At 40.3% G+C, this 20,591-nt stretch overlaps 1 protein-coding gene across 3 annotated transcripts in view; it reads left to right on the top strand.

Moving 5' to 3' along the window:
* The window catches only part of MORC4 (MORC family CW-type zinc finger 4), a 51,932-nt gene that overhangs the window by 21,580 nt on the left and 9,761 nt on the right, over positions 1-20,591 (top strand). For all 3 annotated transcript variants that reach the window (XM_045470648.1, XM_045470649.1, XM_045470650.1), the window contains 5 exons: positions 8,259-8,357; positions 11,126-11,254; positions 13,411-13,479; positions 13,884-13,935; positions 15,304-15,479. In XM_045470648.1, the coding sequence (XP_045326604.1) occupies positions 8,259-8,357; positions 11,126-11,254; positions 13,411-13,479; positions 13,884-13,935; positions 15,304-15,479 (525 nt within the window). The remainder of the gene's footprint in view (positions 1-8,258; positions 8,358-11,125; positions 11,255-13,410; positions 13,480-13,883; positions 13,936-15,303; positions 15,480-20,591) is intronic.

Below are 20,591 nucleotides of genomic sequence, written 5' to 3'. Positions count from 1 at the left end.
CTTGGCTTGTGATCTTTCAGCATGATGTGTTTGAGGTGATTGCAGGGGATTCAAATAGAGAGATTCCACAGACAGTAGGTTTATTTAGTTAAACATCTAGGATTTCTGCCTTAAGTGGCTTCATATCTACTACACATTTTATTAAAAACAGGAAACTGTATGTACTGTCCTACATACAGAGTCTTTTGAGGATAATAAATTTGCACTACTCTTATCCCAGTTCTGGCATCATTTTCCTTTTTTACGCCATTTTATATAAAATGAAAAGGTGTTTAGTTAAAAAAAATAGGGGACGGGGCGCCTGGGTGGCGCAGTCGGTCAAGCGTCCGACTTCAGCCAGGTCACGATCTCGCGGTCCGTGAGTTCGAGCCCCGCGTCGGGCTCTGGGCTGATGGCTCGGAGCCTGGAGCCTGTTTCCGATTCTGTGTCTCCCTCTCTCTCTGCCCCTCCCCCGTTCATGCTCTGTCTCTCTCTGTCCCAAAAATAAATAAATGTTGAAAAAAAATTAAAAAAAAAAAAAAAAAGAAAAGAAAAAAAAATAGGGGACTTTGAGAAGAGGATTAGAGAAAGCTGTTTGCTATCAGAAACCCATCCTACGAGTATTGTAGATAATCAAAACTGCAAATGCTAAAAGAGATACCAGCCATCATACTGCTGGAATGTCTACAAATAAATCATCTGCAATATCACTCTTAATAGTTGTGGATATCAGATTTCAGCTGCACCTATCAGGGCTCAAACTTACAACATTTTTAGAGTGAGTTTCAGCTGAAGAAATATAATGAACACATACCCACTGAGCACATCACTGGTGCATGGCACCATGGCTGGGCTTTATGGAATTTTCCAGAGAAATTCAAGACATGGTTGCTGTCTTTGAGGAGTTACGGTCTGTTTGTAATAATGAATTGTCGCAGATGTGAAACAATTTGGAGAGCAATAAAATGTGTGATCAATCAAAACCAAGTGATATGGTATAGGGAAAATGCCCTGATAAGACAGATAGGGCTTGAGATTTGTCTTACAGAAAATGGGATTTAGAAACAGGGGGAAGGGAATTCCAGGATGTAATTATAGCATGATATAAAGCAGTGAGAACTCAGAATGGTGACAATATAGGCCATGGGGATAAGAGATATAACTAGAGTGAAGGGAAATAGAGTCAAACGGATAGAGTAGGGCCATATCCTAGAGCAGGAGTTGACAGACTTATCCTGTGAAGGGCTGGAAAGGAAATGTTTTAGATTTTGTGGGCCATATGGTCTCTGTCACAACTACTCAGTTCTGCTGTAGTATGAAAGTAGCCAGTCAATAAGTAAAGGAACGAGCATGTCTGTGTCTGTGTCCAGTAATTAATATATTAATATATATACACACACACACACACACACACACACACACGCAGGCAGTGGCCTGAATTTAGCCCCCAGGCTGTAGTTTGCCAATCCCTGTCCTGGAGCCACAGTTCCCAAACTATGTGCCCAGCTGCACATAATGAACTCACGGGGGAGCCACAGGATATTTTAGATTTTTGAGGGAAATACAGTGATGCTTGACTTCTGCCTATAAATAATAGAAATAGTTTTCTACTCCTGTTGGAACAAATTACTGCGAACTTAGTGGCTGAAGACAACACTAAATTGTTCTCTTCGAGTTCTGTATGTTAGAAGCCCAGCACAGATCTCTCACTAGGCTAAAATTAAGGTATTAGTAGGGCCACACTCCTTTCTGGGGGCTCCAGGGGGGATCCACTTCCTTGCCGTTTGCAACTTCTAGAGGCTGCTGGCATTCCTTGGCCCGTGGCCCTCTTCCTCCATCTTCAGAACCATCAGTGGTGGGTTGAGTCCTTCTCGAATCACATGCCTCCAGTGACCTTGCTTCTGTCATTGCCGCATCAACTCCGATTCTGCCTCTTCTGCCCTCACTCTTCTACTTTAAAGGACCCTTGTGATTACAATTGGATAATTCAGGATGATCTCCCTCTCTTAAGGTCAGCTGGTAAGTAACCTTAATTCCATCTGCAACCTTAATTCCCCCTTGCCATGGAATCCTGATATAGTCACAGGTTTCAGGGATCAGTCATCAGGACATGACCTCTTTGGAGAGGACGGAGGACCATTATTCTGCCTACCACAGCCTGCCTCCTGGCCTTCGGAGATCCACTTACATCTCACATGCAAAATACATTTATCCCATCCCAACATCCCCCAAACTCTCAACTATTACAACAACTTTAAGTCTAAACTCTCATCTAACCATCAGCAGCTCAGAATCCCCAAATCTCATCATCTGAATCAGGTGTGGGTCTGATGCATCCTGGCATAAAATTCCACTCTATCTGCAGTTGTGTCCCTTTTTTTGTATTTTGCTCTCAAGATATAATGGCAAGACAAGCATAGGATACCAGTTATAGATATTCCACTTCAGACGGAAAAGAAAATTGAAGGGAAATGGAGTCACAGGTCTCAAGCAATTTCAAAATCCAGTCCAACGAATTCCATTAAATTTCAAGACCTGGGAAGAATCTTCTGGGGCTTGTGGCTTCCTCCTATAAACTGAAGGCCCTGCCCTGTGGGCTCATGGCTGCACCCTCAGAGTCATCTTACCTTTCTCAGGAAAGGTAGCATGTATTTGCATCTGAGTTGTTGTATCAGCCTGTTTCCTGGCCTTAGAGTTTTGGAGGTCCACCAGCCTTCTTTCAGTTTCATACTCTCTCCATCCCTTCAGTCCAGTCTGGCAGTTTTTGTGCTAGCATCCCATTCTCAAGAACCTTGTGGGTCTCCACATGTATGTCATGGATATTCATTCGGTCAGACAAGAAGCTCTTGACAGGTCTTTCCTAGATAATTGTATTTCTATTCTTGGCTTCTGCTGAGATGGCTGTGGTGATCTGAGTCACATGTTTAATCTTTTGAAAGAGCTTTTTGTGTGATCGAATGCTCTGACCTTTTGATCTGAGATGTTAGCAAAAGGTTTTGTAGCTACAGCCTTGACTTTTTCTCCAGAGCATGCATGCTTTCCTGACAGTGAATGTCTTCATTTTAGCATCTTTTGCAATCTGCATAGGCTGAGGATGTCCAAAATCATTTAAGCCCTGGTTCCTTTTTGACAAATAGTTCTTTCCTGATCTGTGTGTTTCCTCCCACATTTTATGTCAGCGGCAGGAAGACACCCAGCCACGCTTTCACCACTTTACTTGGAAATCTCCTCAGCTAAATGTTTAGTTACATCATTTACAAGTTCTGCTTTTCCACAGAACCGTAGGACCCAATTCTGCTAAGCTTGCTGCCACTGTGTAACAAGGACCACCTTCCCTCACATTTTCCATCAGCATGTTCTTCATTTCCTTCTGAGCCTTCACCAGCAGCACCATTAACATCCCTAATTCTCCTAGCCATCTGTTCACAGTGATTCAGATAGTCTCTGAGGACATTTGTGTTTTCTCTATCACGCTCCTCACTTCCATCTGAGCCCTCACCACAGAGCTGTTTAGTATCCGTATTTCTACCCACAGTCTGTTCAATCTAGAACCTAGATTACAATCTCGGCAATTTGTGTCATTCTCCTTAAATTCGTTCAGCCTCTGCCCACTGCTCAACTCTAAAGCTGCTTCCGCATTTATGGGTATTTGTCACAGCAGTACCCCATTTCCAGGTACCAAAATCTGTTGCATTCCTTTTGAGTGCACCATATCTTTGTGAATCTGGGTTTTTGGTGGTTGCTGTGATAAAAAGTAATACATGAAAGTCAGTGTTGAATAAGAAGTGAGGGAAGCTGTGTCCACTTTCATTACAAAGTTCGAGTAGGGGTTCAATACCCAACAGGCATGCACACACTTCCCATTAGTAAGTAATTGTGACTATTTTAAGAATGAAATAATTTATTTTCAATTCATATGCATTGATTTCTCACATAAATGCTACATTTTAGAACATAAATACCAACTAAATTGTTTGGACCTAACTGTTTAATAACTAGAACTGGTACATACCACTTTTGACCCAAAGGTGCCATGAAAAACTTGAGACTTCAGAGTGCCATGAACCAAGAAAGTTTGAGAACTTCTGTCTTAGAGGGATGTTGGATAGAGTAGCTGACGCCTCAGATGGTGACACTTCATTGTGTATTCTTGAATAGGGGAGTGACTTGAAACAATTCTAAAGAATATAGTTTGTTATAACTGTGTACTGCTTTGTGGTTTATAAGATCCTTTACATGAATCAGGTCAGCTGACAAATCTGGAAACAGGGTACAGGAAGTATTAAAGGCTCTTTATTGGAGGGACACCTGGCAGTTGAGTGACACCAGGCGGTTGAGTGACACCTGGTGGTTGAGTGACACCAGGCGGTTGAGTGACTCTTGATTTCGGTTCAAGTCACGATCTCCCAGTTCGTGAGATTGAGCCCCGTGTCAGGCTCTGTGCTGACAACAAGAAGTCTACTTGGGATTCTCTCTCCCTCTCTGTCTACCCCTCTCCTGCTCACACATGCATATGTGCACACATGCATGTGCTCTCTTTCAAAATAAATAAACTTTAAAGGCTATTGGAGTAACCTAGGTGTGAGGTGAACATCTGAAATAAGAATAGCTGTGAAAAAGGAAGGGTACAACAGACACTGAAGAAAAGTTCAAAAGATTTTGGTGACAGATAAGGCATATAAAGGAGAGGGAAGAATCAAAGATCACTGCAAAGTCTCAAATGTAGTACACTGGGATATTGGCAGGGTCATTGATAGAATTAATGGCGTTGGGAAAAGGAATAGTTTCGTGGAGTGGTGATGGTAGAAAGTAGCCTACAGGGGGTTAAGACAAGAGAATGAAGAGGAGATAGTGTCTAGTTACATACACCAGGATTGGGGAAGTGGAAGGAGATTAATAGAACAGTGAAGTCAAGCCAGGGTTTTTTGAGAAAAACTGGAATTTGAGAATCCATAATAACAGTATCTTGGTTAAGGTGGTGGTTACATGACTGTATACCTTTGTTAAAACTGATAGAACAACACACTTAAAAAGATGCATTTCACTCTGTGTAAATTTTACCTGAATACATGAGAACAGAGCTTTAGTTTTCTTTTTAGTGAAGATACAATGCACATACCATTAATGTCACTGTTTTTAAGTGTACACTACAGAGGGTTTTAGTATATTCACAAATCGTTCAACTATCACCTTTACCTAACTCCAAAACTTTTCCACCACCCCAAAAAGCAACCACTTGTCCACTAGCAGCCACTCCACACTTCCCCTTCTCCAACCCCTGGGAACCACACAATCTACTTCCCTTTTTTCCCAATTTTCTTTTTATTGTGGTAAAATATTGTGGTAAAATAAAATTTACCATCCTAGCCATTTTTAAGTGTATAGTTAAGTGGCATTAAATATATTCATACTGTTATGCAACCATCGCCACCATTCATCCCCAGAACTCTTTTCATCTTGCAGAACTGAAATTCTATACCTATGAAACCATAATTCCCCATTCCCACTTCCCCAGCCCTTGGCAACCACCATTCTACTTTCTGTCTCTACGATTTTGACTACTTGAAGTACCTCATGTAAGTGAAATCGTATAGTAATTTGTCTTTTTGTGACTGGCTTATTTTCACTTAGCATAATGTCTTTGGGCTTCATCCATGTTGTAGCCTGTGTCAAAATTTCCTTCCTTCTTTAAGGCATAATAATAATCACACACACACACACACACACACACACACACACATACACATGCACAGTACATCTCACTTATCCATTGGTCCATCAACAGACACTTGGGCTGCTTCCACGTTCTAGCTTTTGTGATTCATAGTTTATTTGGTCTGATATTAGTATAGACACCATTTATCTCTTTTAGTTACTATTTACCAATAGCCTTTCCTATCCTTTCACTTTCAAACTATTTGTGTCTTTTTTTCAAGTTTTTATTTATTTATTTTGAGAGAGAGAAAGAGAGTGCAGGAGGGACAGAGAGAATCCCAAGTAAGCTCCGCACTGTCAACATAGAGCCCAATGCAGGGCTCAAACCCACAAACCATGAGATCATGACCTGAGCTAAAGTCTGACACTTAACTGACTGAGCCACCCAGGTGCCCCCTATTTGTGTCTTTTTTTTTATCTAAAGTTCATTTCCTGTAGGCAGTATATATTTAAATCATGTGGTTTTGTTTTGTTTTGTTTTGTTTTTACCCATTACACCAATCTGTTTTTTGACTGGAGAGTTTAAACCGTTTACATTTAAAGCACTTACTGATAAGGAGGGACTTCTGTCATTTTGCTCCGTTTTCTGTATGGCTTCTAAGATTTTTTTTGTCCCTCATTTCCTCTATTACTGTCTTCTTTTGTGTTCAGTTGATTTTTTATAGTGAAAGATCTATTCCTAATTTCTTGTTGCGTATATTCTCTAGCTGTTTTCTTTGTGGTTACCATGGGATGACATGATCCTGTGATCAGGAGCAGCAAACAGCAGTCAGAGTACAGATAGCTTGAATTTGGAGGCAGGCTTATTTTGCCCACACTGGCCCCTACAAGCTGCTCTTAAAGTATGTGCACAGCTGCCTGCCATGGGGGCTGTGCGTGGATGGGAGATGGGTAGTTGCTGCCTTTCTAAGAGCTGAAATGTGTCAGTTTACCACTCAAGCCTTCTCCAGAATCCCATCTAATCTACTTCTTTTAAAAATAGTTTTAAAATAGGGGGCCCCTGGGTGGCTCAGTCTGTTAAGCATCTGACTTCGGCTCAGGTCATGATCTCGCGGTTTGCGAGTTTGAGCCCCGTGTCGGGCTCTGTGCTGACAGCTGAGAGCCTGGAGCTTCCTTCAGAGTTTGTGTCTCCCCCTCTCTCTGCCCTTCCCTTGCTCATGCTCTCTTTCTCTCTGTCTTTCAATAATAAATAAACTTTAAAAAATTTAAAAATATTTTTAAAATAGAATTTAAAGACAAGAAACCGTTCTTCATCCGTGACTTGAAGGAACGATATAATCATAAAAATATGAACGTTAGTAGGTTGGAGTAGAGTAAGTGTTTGTGGAAGGGCTCACATATAATGACTTTATTCTTTTCTGTGTAGTCAGAATCTAATTTAATATTAGTAAGGTGGAGGTAAGGAAGAATTCCTTTTAAGGAGAGATGAGGCCTACAAAACCCTTGGGCAATGATCCAAGAAGTCCAAAGATTTTTTTTTTAAATCATAAATTTGTAGTATACCAGGTGTGTACAACTCAACATTATTTTGTGATCCTAGGTTCAAGGGGTGCCTGGGTGGCTCAGTCGGTTAAGCATCCAACTTTGGCTCAGGTCGTGATCTCTTGGTTCATGGGTTCAAGCTCTGCATCGGGCTCTATGCTGACAGCTCAGAGCCTGGATCCTGCTTTGGATTCTGTGTCTCCTCTCTCTGCCCCTCCCCTGCTTGTGAGTGCTCTCTCTCTCTCTCTCTCTCTCTCTCTCTCTCTCAAAAATAAATAAACATTAAATTTTTTTATTTAAAAAATTGTAATCCTAGGTTCTAGAATTAAATAGGAATTGGTCACTCGAATTGACAGTTTTTAAAAGTGAAGTTTAAAAAAAAGTAAAATTCAGGTTTTGTCTTCTACACCTTACATTGTTTGACCCTACGTTTACTGTTGTTCATTTGGAAAGAGAAATAAAGGAGACTGAGCAAGAGCCAGAGCTGGGGTCCAGCCTCCACTAACGGATATGTAGTGGAAGGTTGTAGGGGACTTTGTTGTCCATTGGTGCTGTAACTTCTGTGATCAACATTTGAATGAAGAACTGTGTAGACATTTTTATGTTAGTATTTGATTGATTTCTAATACATAGAGTACAGCATTTAATCCCTGACTTTCAGTTTGGTCCTGAATTGTTTACCTGTAGTCATCTGACAGTCTGAGCAGCTCCCCCTTAATCTTACCAGTATTTGGTTCTGTCCTAGCTCTGCAATTTAGTCTTCTCTCATTGTCTAGAATGTCATCTCTCCCACTTCGTGATTCTAAAAGACCTGAAAATTTAAAGAACACAGTATTTCTTAGGACTTGTGACCATTTTACCTTTTCAACCAAAGCGACTAGTCAACAGTATGACTTCGTCATTTTGACATGTAATTTGCAAAGGCAGTAGATTCCCATCCTGGTTCCTGAAAGTGTAGATGTTCAAACTTAGGCTGAATATTCTACATTGGTGGCCTCTATTAAATGGGAGCATCTCAGAGATCATAAAATTGTTCAACAGATCCTCAGCATTGATATGCTTCTTCTTCCTTCTTCTTTCAGGTTGACAATAAATGCCCTTGCCCAGAAGCTCAATGCTTATTGGAAGGAAAAGACCTCCCAAGAGAATTTTGAGACCTCAGCCATAGCCAGGCCAATACCGTGAGTAGTAAATGTAGAATATAGAAATGTCAGGGGTTAATGTCCATAGAGCAAATGGAAGGAACAAGGGTAAGATGGTGCTTTCACATAGGAAGTTTAATTAACTAAAAATAGGAAATAACAGGTACTGATTTTATCATTCTGTAGACCTCTTCGTTCTGGTTTAACACTTGTGTGGCTTGGGTCATAAATATGCAGAGTTTAGTACTGTCAGTTTATCCTACAGGCAGTGTGATATAGTGGAAGATGATGACCATTTAAATGAGACACTCCTGGGTTGAAACTCTGGATCTGCTTAATAGTTTGGGTGAGCTTGGGTAAGTAAGTTACTTCACCTCTGTAAGAATATGAAATGAGCATAACATTTGTAGCATAGTGCCTGGCATATAGTAGGTGTTCAGAAATGTTAGCAAACTTCCCTTCTCTTTATTCTTAGTGAACATTGTTGGACCTGTACCAAGGCATTTGAGGGTTGAAGTAGAGAACCCAGCATATCAGGAAAAAAGTAGAATTTATTGAGTCTAGGACGGCGAATTACATACAGAAGTGTGGATCAGGATGACATGCCTCAGTAACCAGGAAAGGGTAAAACAGAGGATAGAATACATACCAACACATATATAATCAGTTACACCCCTATCATGACAAGGATTAGAGTGTTAAAAGATTTTGGGGTTGACATCCATGCACTTTTTTTTTAATGGAAGTTATCAGGCAAATGTATGATACAAAATTTTGTTTCGGTGCAACATGACTGACTGTTGTGTGAATATCACTCTAAAGATCTCTGCTCATGTATAACCTCTGTGGTTTTCAAAGAAATGCCAGCTAGGACAAGATGCCATTTTTTTGCCTTTCAAATAAGCAGTGATAAATGCCATGAAACAGATGTTCATATATTGCTAGAGAGTGTGTGTATATGTTATTCAACCTTTCTGGAGGCAGAATTGTAATAATTATTATTCTTTATTGAGTACTTACATGCCAGTCAACTGGTCTAAGTTTTTTACATGTATTTAGATTTATTGAATCGTTAACAACAACCCTGTGGGATAGACAGATGGTATTATTACCTTTTTACTGACACTGATATACTGAGAGCTTAAGTAACTTGCTCAAGATGAAACAAGTAGAAAGTGGTAGATACGAAGTTCAAATATAGGTAGTCAGACCCCCAAGCCCAAGTGCTTAGCCATGACGCTCTTCTGGAAGGATGCAGTAGGGGAGTATGGATGGTACAACCCCTTCAACTACCTATTTATTGCAATCACAGCTAAATGCCTCTCCTATCTGCCTGGTTGGAAGGATCCTCCATAGTCTGATATAGCCTAAGGCAAGGATTTGCTGTCTCTAATGCTTCTCTCCAAGGCAGTCCCATTGGCATGCTTCTGCATGCAACTCTTCTGTGCATCCACATGCCAAACCAAAGCCAATACGACCTTTCCTCTTCCCTCCCACTGCTGCTGAAACTGCCCTTTGCTCTAAATTAAGCAGTAGCTGTATGGAAATAAATAGACACCAGAGGTCAGGCCTGAGCTTAGAGCTTGGACGTTTCAAGGCTAGAGCAGCCTGGAGCTAGGAGATAAGGAAGCCATATATCCAAAAACACGAATTTTCCATGTTAAAGCAGACTTTTAAACAAGAAGAGGACACTGTGTTTGAGTGGTAGAAATATGCATGCCTTTTATTTTCTTTTTCATATCTTCCTGTGTTTTCCAGTTTTTCTGTAATGAGCTTATATTACATATAAAGAAAAAAAGCATTATTTAAACAAAATAAAGACTAAAGAAAAAGATACAAACTAAGACATAAAAGAACTCTTATCACTCTATTGAAAATGGGTACTGGTAAGAGCAGTATAAATGTGACATACGCACATCATGCTCTAAGCTAAATTACATGTTTCTCAGACTGACCCCTGGTACCCCTGTGCCCTCTTTCTGTTTCTTTTCTCCAACCTTCTCCCTCCAGTCTGCTTTTCACACCTTAGTTGCTGACTACTTCTGTTCTATATGGACCACCTCCTTTCATAGAGAAACACATTTGCTCTAAGGTGTAGGTGACTGGGTTATGCTTCCTGGCAGGGATTTGAGTGGCTTTGTATCTTAAGCATAGATCTCTAGAAGGATTTTGCCTTAATTTCACTCAGTTGTTAGACTGAAGCCACCCTTTCTAGTTACAAGATTTAATCACATTTATAGGAGTTTTTAAGATTAATGTTGAGGATACCAACCTAATAAAATTTTGGTTGAAGTGTAAACAAAGACTTTTAAATGGACAAAAAGAGAGGACTAGGGAGTCTGTGGGAAAATGGGGAAGACTTTTTGATGATGATGCTTCCATAACCCCCACAAATGCATTTTAAACTTGTTACACAGTTGGATAGAAGCAAATACAATGATTCTATGGGTTTTATTTCTTGGTAATATTGTAATATATATTCTTCCTTGTTAATTTTTAGAGTTAAAATGATCCTCTTGTTTGCTTAGAACAAGAGATACTGGAAAATATTATTTAGTTCCATAAATAATGGTAGCTTACCATGTTAAGACTTGTTACTATTTTTCTTACCCATGTTTGGTATAATTCTATTATTATTTTCTTTGTGAAGTTCAAGATGTGTGTTTTAAACACTTAGACCATAGCATTACAGTTCTAACACAATTCATATATAAAATTTTATTCTTTCCCTTTTAGGGTGTGCCTTTCTAACATAAGAGCACAGAGCTAGGATATACACAGTCATACTTCTGTTTTCCTTCATTCAGGAAGATTCCTGACCAGACATGGGTACAGTGTGATGAGTGTCTTAAATGGAGGAAGCTTCCTGGCAAGGTTGATCCATCTACATTACCTGCAAGATGGTTCTGTTACTATAATTCCCATCCAAAGTACAGGTAAGGTTATTATGCCAGAGAAAATGCCTGATTTGTCTCTGTGTTCTGAAACACTTTTAAAAAGCTCTTTTGAGTACGGTTGACATATAATGTTACATTGGTTGCTCATGTATGGCATGAGCATAGTGACTCAGTAACTCTGTATGTTATACTGTGCTCACAAGTGTGGCTACCATCTGTCACCATATGGCACTATTACACTACCACTGACTGTATTGCCCATGCTCTACCTCTTTTTCCCGTGACTTACTCATTCCATAACTGGACTCCCACTCCCTTTCACTCACTTTGCCCACTAAAACACTTTTTATCTCAAGTCCATACTCTTCAGCCTGGCATCCAAGCCTCTTGCTAACTGATCCCACCCTATCTATCCAACCTTATTTTTAACCCAAATCATATGCTTTAGCCAGGCTTCTGGCTTCAGTATTTCCAACACATGCCATGCTTATTCCCTCTCCCATGACTTGATAGTGTTATTCTGCTTGCTTACAGTGACGTTCTGCATTCCATCTGCCTATCCAAATCATATCCATCTGGGAAGCTTAAGTATTTTGTGTGATACTTCTCCTGTTGACAATAGTTTACAGTGATTTTATGCTAGCTTTCCATGGTATTTAATTCTTGACATTTGTTTGCATACTGTTTTGTATTTTTTTAGATGCTTTTCATATGTATATGCTTTGGCTCTTCAAAAGATTGTAAACTATTCAAGAATAAGGGCTTTACATTTCACGTTTAGTTATGATTTCACTCATATGCTTCCTATGCCTGAATCTATTATAGTACATATTGTACATTTAATGCCATTTGTTTGCATGTCCCTTGTAGCATCTAACATCTAGATAGTGCCTGGCATACCCATGAGCATTTATTTCAATTTAACAAATATTTATTTGACTCAGTAATCACAGAGACTCAAAATAATTATCCTGTTTGCTTCAATTAGCTGTGATTTTCTTAGTATTTTTTCTGCACAATAGCAATAGAAAAAAAGGCACTAAAACAGGGTATGCTTTTTAGAAAAAAAATGTTTAAAATGGAGGAAATTCAGTAAGTGAGGTCTAGGTCTGTAATGAGTAAGCATTCCCCCATAGTCTCCAGATGTGCCTAAGCACCTCTTCCTGGAGAATAACTGGGATTGTGTGATTGGAATATGGGACTGAGTGCTTAGGAGTCTCATTTTTTAATCCCATATCTTCTGTCAGTTTCTACTCAATCTGGGAGACATACCCTTCCAGGACACTGCCTCCTTATAAAATGGGTGTAATAGGCGCCTGAGTGATTCAGTTGGTTAAGTGTCTGACTCTTGATTTCAGCTCAGGTCATGATTTCATGGTTCATGGGGTCAAACCCCACATCGGGCTATGTGCTGATAGTGTGGAACCTTTTTGGAATTCTCTCTCTCTCAAGATAAATAAATAAACTTTAAAATAAAATAGTTTTAATAGAGGGTTTCCAACTATTACTAATTTTTGCTTATTTGTTCCTAGGACTGCTTTTGATCTTTGAATACACTTTCTAGTACTCCTTTTAGTGTTAACTCCTAAAATTCTCTTCCTTGTGCTTTACATATAACAGATGTCTTTCAATTTATAGAATCCTCCTTTCTCTCCTCTTTGCTAATCTGTTGTGTGGTTTTTGCAGTGTAAGCTCCTAATCCCTTATTGTTTCTCTCTCTCATAGCCTTTGATTTTCTTCAGGCATCATCACCTAGTTTAGGGATTCCTGTGCTTCTAAACTGCACTTTGGGAATTACTTTCTTAGTAAACAAGAGGCAAAAGACCCAGGTTCTACTGTTAACAATAATCTCTGTATGGAACCTCAAACAGGTCTCTCTTGAAACTCACTGTGTAAAAATAAAGATTATGCTTCTTGCTGTCCACCATAATAGGAACTTTGTAGCTGTCATATACTTTGAATGTCATGGGAGAAAGGTGATATATGCACCAAAAGAATTAGATGATGCCTTGAAATAAGAATTGCTACATGTTAACCTGCATACAGGTTTTGTGATGTGGGTGGAATCTGAACTCTGTGAGGTTAGAGGGTTGTTAACCTCAATGACCTGTCTTGTCATAGTTGTAAGGAAAGTAAAGGGTAAAACTGAAAAGCACATTTTGTTTCCAAAAGATGATTTCTTCTCTGTACTGCAGGAGATGCTCTGTTCCAGAGGAGCAAGAACTCAGCGATGAAGACCTGTACTTGAACAAAGCAAAGAAACAGTTGAGTATACTTAAGGTTCTAGATCATAAGGTAGAGGAGCCTGACTCTAATAGGACAGGGGACCTTTGAGAAGAGAGATTTTTTTTTCTTTTTTGATTTTTAACTATTTCCCTCTCACTTCTCTATTCTACCAGTTCTTTATTCCTGCTGATCATCACCTGAGTGTCTAATTAGTGATTGTCTTTAGTCTCTCACCTTCCCCTCCCTGTCTCTCGTTTGATGGGACATTTGAACTCTCTCTTAAGTAGCAGAGTTTAGGAAGGCACCCTCAGTTATTCAGTGAGGCCCACACTATTTTTAAATTGGTAGGAACATCATATATAACCTAAATCTGCAATTGGTAATCCATTTCAGACGGAGAAGTTTCATGAATGAACTAAATAGCACTTTTATCTTCTCCTAGAGATCAAGCTCTTGAGAAGAAGAAGCTGCCAGTGGACAGTGAGAACCACCAGGTGAGAGACAGCCCATCGTCTTTTTTTTCTCACATGAAATTTTCCCCAACAGAGGACATAGCTGGAAGGAAGCAACAATCTTGAAAGCTGCATAAAAATCATGAAACATTTCTCCTGGTGGTCTTTTTTTCTGTTGAATCTTTTGATTTTGCTTTGATCTTCTGTTACTGATGTTCAGATCGCCAAAAATAGAAGAGCCAAATCATATATTTCCCAGATTGGGATTCCATACTGATTCTGGACAGTGTGAATATCACTTTCAATGTCACAGAATATTCAGGGTTGCATTCCATTCTCATACAGGCTGCTCCTGTTGAGTGTCTGTTTTTTCCTCAATCTCCTTTCTTCCAGGATTCAGGGGTGATTCCTTCCTCCTTCCTCTTGGGAAGAAGGGTTGGTTCTTTGTGCCCCTGCCCTCTCCCCGCTTTCAGGCTGGCTGGCTTTATAAAGACTCTGCTGTTTTGAATTTTCAGGAGCACTGTCTCTCGGACATGGTTGCCCAGCTCCGGACGCTGAAGGGTGCAATAAGGTTGGCCGTCCTCTCAGGGACACTCCTTTCCTGACAGCCACCATAGCACCCATGTATCTTCCCCACCCAACCTTGCCTTTCTGCATGATTGTCCTCTTGACCCTCTTTCCCAGAGATATCTGCTAGTCGCATGTTAGATTCACCTTCTACCCACTCAATCAGGGTAGGTCAGACTGGTGAGGATAGAGGCAATTTATTCTTCTTCTGACATCCTACCGAAACCCGGGTATATGAATACACAGGTTTCAGACCTAATGTCTTGGCTTAGTAGTCTGATCTGGAGATTGGGAGATTTCCTGGGACTGCCCTGTCCTCATTCAGTTTGCCTTCCCATTACATCCCTCCACCTTCATCATCTGTACTGTCTTCATAAGCTGGCTCTTCCACAAGATCTTAGATGCATGTCTCTGTGTGTGTGCATTGTGGATATACATTAGTCTCTCGCATGCATTTCTCCAAAACCAGCACTGACACTCGCTGCAATGCTTATTCCTTCCACCCTTGCCAGCATCACAGATTTCAGAGGAGTGAAAACCCAGCCTTAAAACTGGGTCACAGGAGAGAATTAGGTGGTGATTAGGGGGCCTGGGTTTTATGTTGTGGGTGGGATGACTGTAGGAGCTAATAAGTGAGTTGGGGAGGTCTGTCCAGCTGATAAGGTTATAACTGAACTGGGTTCAGTGTTCTAGTGTACATTACCGTGTGCTGTTTGTTTTGTGTAAGAAACCAGTTTCTTTTTATTTGGCCAAGTGTTTTCTCCAAGCATCAGAAGGATTGACTCATCCTTTGGTATTTCATTTGAAATTAGGATTTTTATGAATCATTTCTCTCTTTGCTAGGTGTTCACTAATCCACTGAGGATTCCTGCTATTCAAGATATGGATGAATTGAACAATAAGACAATTGGATATGAGGGAATTGATAGTCCTAGCCGGCCTCCATCTGTTGGAGAAGAAAGCAGGACACCTTCTCTTCAGCTTAAGCCTCTGGATTCCAGTATTTTTCAATTTTCTAGGTGGGTAAAACATAGTCTCTCTTCAATAGTAAACCTCAGGTCCATTTTCCTATAAAGTAGGTATGGTTATCGTGTTTATGTGTATGTTTCTCCTAAGGCCTAGCATGGAACTCAGATGGAGAAATACCATTTGGAGCTGATAGACTTGTGTGTTGCATGTACTTCCAATTTTTTTGACATTACACCTGCTATGTCAAGTCTGTCTGTCTCTTTTGAGCTAGTCATCTGACAAATACTCATTTATGTATTATGTCTTCACATTATGTTGGGAACTATGTGAGTGAAATAACGGGTGTAAAAACTCTTTGAAAAGCATAATATGCAATCCAGATATAAGGGAGTAGTACCTAGATAAGCATTACTTCTCTCCTTACATTTAGTCCTGTAGGGCCCCGTAGGCCTAACATGTCGGTGACATATAAATAATAACGATTAGAAGTTTGTGTCAGTATTGGTATGAGTTTAGTCAGGGTCTTCCCATGTCCATCCTCTAGCACCTCCTCAGTACGATTTTGTTCATCTTTATAACAGGAAGAAGCATACCTTTCCTTTTTCTTAAATAACAGGAGTGTTTGAAGTGCTGAAAGATACAACTGCCCCTCTACTACCATGAGACTGGAACTCAGGGCTCCTAATTATGACTTGCCTTCTCCTCTCTACTATGCTTCTCACTTCTGGCAGGGCCAAACCATAAGGCAGATAACAGAGTTGCTCTCTAAAAGTAGAAACTTCTGCAGTCATCAGTAATGTGATGATTATATAAAGGGTTGTTTTCTTAGGTGGGTCTCTTCAGCTTCTCATCTAGATAGACATCTCTGCATGTGTGCAGGTCCCCTATTCTGTGATTCTTCACAATTAAGCCCCATAGATAATTGAAGAATCGTGTGACCCCCCCTTCCATCCCCCACCCCCGAACATGAGCAGAAAGTCTCAAGAGGAAGTAAGCTATTAGGAGTAAAACTAACACAACGCTAAAGGAATTAAATGAGAATCTGTATGAAATCATCTAGAACAGTGCCTTGGAAGATAATAGGTACTCAGTAACTAATGTTAAATCTGAGTGATACTGAAGGAGCAATTTCTTTTTTTTTTAATTTTTTTTTTCAACGTTTATTTATTTTTGGGACAGAGAGAGACAGAGCATGAACGGGGGAGGGGCAGAGAGAGAGGGAGACACAGAATCAGAAACAGGCTCCAGGCTCTGAGCCATCAGCCCAGAGCCTGACGCGGGGCTCGAACTCACGGACCGCGAGATCGTGACCTGGCTGAAGTCGGACGCTTAACCGACTGCGCCACCCAGGCGCCCCTGAAGGAGCAATTTCTAAGATTGAACTGTGCCACAAAATATGATCCATTCAGTCTCAGGGCCTTGAGTCTAATTCAACTCTGTTCCTATCCATTGTTTTCCAACTCCCATTGTATATTGGGAGGGATAGACAGTAAAGTGTTGTGTGTTTTCAAAGCACATTGTTATCTCTCTACTTTGATTTCCTTGAGATGGTCACGCACCCAAATTGCCACTGCCGTATCAATGTTTCATTGCCCTTGCAGGCTATTCTTTCCCTTCTGTGACAACTTTTCCTTTTGCTTCAGTGTTTGTTTTGTTACTCTAGAGTGGTTTCTGGTAATCTGAAGGAGATTGCAAATGCTGATATGTATGTGTGTGTGTGTGTGTGTGTGTGTGTGTGTGTGTATTTTATGAGTGCAGTATGACAGTACATCCATTGGGTGGCATACTTCATCCTTTAATGGGATTTCCGTATGAGTTGTTTATGGAGCTGCTATATCTAGATTTGGGTTTTGGCTATAGAGGATAGGTAAAGTACTTCAATCATGTGTAATTTTAATTTGACAATAATATTCTTTCAAGGGAAAGAGATACGTGATAATTAATGCTGCTAACGTTATGTTTTATGTAAGGTCGGTAAGATGATTTTGTCATTTTAAGCTACATGTATAAAGGGATTCAGATTGATTGCAAAGAGTCTGCCTTTTTAAAGGGAAAAATGAAGGTACACAAGAGTTTAGTAAAATTTACAGGGTTTTCTTGGTAAAACAGTGTTTGAAATAATAGGTTTATTCAGGAGTTACAAAGGTCCCTGTTATTATCAAAACCTAAAGCTAATAAGGCTCCTTGGGTCGTTCAGTACAGCTCTCCAACTCTAGATAAAATAAAGCCCACAGTATCCTACAGAGTTTTTTAAAGTTCTAGTGGAGTACAGGGCTCCAAAGGTGTCATTGGAAATAACTTTGAGTTTTCACAAACCAGCAAGGGGATGGGAGGACTTGCAGTAAAGAATAGGTTCAGCCAGTATGTAAGCAGGCATAATCGTTTAGCATATTTTTGTTAAAGGAAATAGTCCTTTTTTCTTTATTCATTCTGCATATATTTGAGTGCTTGCTAAATGAAGGGTGGTGTTCTTTTTTTGGTTTATTTATCTATTTTTGAGAGAGAGAGAGAGAGGGAGGGAGGGACAGAGAGAGACAATCCCAAGCAGATTCCACACTATCAACACAGAGCCCAACGCAGGGCTCAATCTCATGAACTGTGAGACCATGACCTGAGCCAAGATCAAGAGGCAGACACTCAACTGACTGAGCCACTCAGGCGCCCCTGAAAGGCAATGTTCTAAGGCAGTAATGGAATGAAAAATGAAGGAACTTATGGTAAAGTTATATATGTAAGGATCTCCAATATATGCTACTTTTCATTAGGTGTGATACAAACTTAAGGTCTAAAGTATCCATTAGCATATGGAAAAGGAGAAAATCAGCAGCTGTAATTCATTTAGCTATTTAGAGACCCTTTGAATAAACTATATGTCAAAGGCTAATTATAATTCATGTTTTAAAAGGATAACAAAAAATACCATCCAAATGACACTGCGATAGCTGAAGGAGAGGAAGAAAGACATTCTAATATGTTTAAAGGAATTTTTGAAACAACAAATACAGGTAGAACTAGAAGAACAGTTTTATAAATGAGTAAGGTTGATTCAGCAGCTAGTATTAATATTTTAAAAGATGATCTTTGAGAGCAACTTCCAGACTGGAGAAATGAAGAGTGTGATGGACTCTTTCATGAACAAATAACAATTTAACTGGAAAATATTATTAAACAGCAAAAACAATCATTTGGAGTTCCTAGAAATGGTCCTAGAGGCATACAGAAATATTCAATCAAGAAAATCTATGAAATCTCAGATACAACAGCAACAGTCTTCAACATTTAGCTTGTTCTCACTCACCCCCTTCCGAGCTATATTTTACAAAAACTTCTCAGGGAGCTCTAATGCAGGTGGGTATGATCCAGAAGTTCTTTCCCTAGCTCCCAGTCTAGAGCTATGGTTTCACCTGGGAGGAATAGGCCTCTGATATTTCTCATCTCCCCCAGTTCTGTCATGCAGAAGCTCTATTCCAGGCAGACTCAAAAGGAATAGGTCTCTCTTCTCCTATGCAGTCCCCACTCAGGGGAAGCATTCACGTAGCATGTAGAGATAGTATGTTGACAATACTGGACTCCTATTGCTCTACACCCAGCTTGCTTATAGGGCAGAGGTTCATGCCTGAAGAAGCAAGCCAAAAACATCACCCAGCACCCATTCATAAAGAAAATTTTCTTTTCTTTATGCCACTTGTGCACAATGGCACTGAGGCTCTGCTTAGGGAGAGGCCTTAAAGATGAAGAACTCCTTAGTTCTGCCCAAAGGAGCTGACTTTATGTGGAACAGATCATGGAGAACTCCATTCATAAAAGCATTGTCAAAAATAATGGAGGGGCGCCTGGGTGGCTAAGTCGGTTGAGCATCCAACTCTTGATTACCGTTCAGGTCATCATCCCAGGGTGGTGGGATTGAGCCGCATGTCAGGCTCCGCCCTAAATGTGGAGCCTGTTTTAAGATTATCTCTCTCCCCTTCTGTCCCCCTCCCCTTCCCGGTCCTACTCTTGCTGTCTTTCTTTCTCTAAAATTTAAAAAAAAATGGAAATCTTGGTGAGCATTAATTAAGAGGACACTCATAGCTCCATGATATAAGTTACAACAAGAAAGATGACTGAGCAGTCAGAAGTTTGATAACAGAGAAAACCAAGAAAAAAGTCAAAAAGACCTCTTCTGGGATCATAGCCCTAGGATTAGGAAGGCTGTGCATAAGCATAAGGCTGCATTTACTCTAGAGCAATCAAACTAGGACATAAGGTGGACTTTAAAGCAGCCCTCAAGCCTCACACAGATCAAACAACAAAGGACAGGGCTCTCACTGGCACTAAGGGCTTAAGCACAACCTATAACCACTGGCTGAACAGTAAGCTTTTCTGACCCATGGGCAATTCCTAGGAAACCAGGCTTAAAAATAAATCACACTTTTCCTGGTAGACTGGAAGACTGTGTACATGCTCAAAGTTGTGTCCTCTCAAAGGTGATTAGAAAGGGAAAATCCAAGATGCTACTATCTGGCTGAATGTGGGGTAGAAACAGATTCCTTGAACTGTGATAGCAGCCTCCAAGCCAATGGTACCATATATGAAATAGTAAAAGCTAAAAATCTAACTGGATAAGAGGGCTTAAGCATAATCTTTGACCAGTAAAGGGGCCTATGTTGACCCAAGGGTGACTCTTAGGTTGTCAGGTAAAAGGTAAAAACCAAGAAGAAATCTGAACAGGAACATCAGAGGCTGCATACTGCAGAGGAAATAGATTTCATGGAGTCAGTTCAGCCAAGTCACTAAATAAACAACCAAGCAAACAACAACAGTATCAACTACTCTGGGAGATGGGATCAGTATCTAGAGTTGTTATGCTGTGTTATCTAAAATATCCAATTGTTGGGGTTCCTGGCTGGCTTTGTTGGTGGAGCATGAGACTATTGACCTCAGGGTTGTAAGTTTGAGCCCCACATTGATTATAGCAATTACTTAAAAATAAGAAACCTTAAAAAAAAAATATCCGGTGCCTGGGGTGGCTCAGTGGATTAAGCGTCGGACTCTTGGTTTCAGCTCAAGTCATGATCTTGTGGTTTCATGAGTTCAATTCTGGCATTGGGCTCTGTGCTGGCAGTGTAGAGCCTGCTTGAGATTCTCCCTCTCTCTATCTCTGCCCCTCCCCTGCTCGCGCT

This window comes from Leopardus geoffroyi, chromosome X (assembly GCF_018350155.1).
Source record: "Leopardus geoffroyi isolate Oge1 chromosome X, O.geoffroyi_Oge1_pat1.0, whole genome shotgun sequence".
In the NCBI taxonomy this organism is placed as follows: domain Eukaryota; kingdom Metazoa; phylum Chordata; class Mammalia; order Carnivora; family Felidae; genus Leopardus; species Leopardus geoffroyi.
The sequence above is the reverse complement of the archived record's forward strand: the minus strand, read 5'-3'. Positions and strand labels throughout refer to the sequence as shown.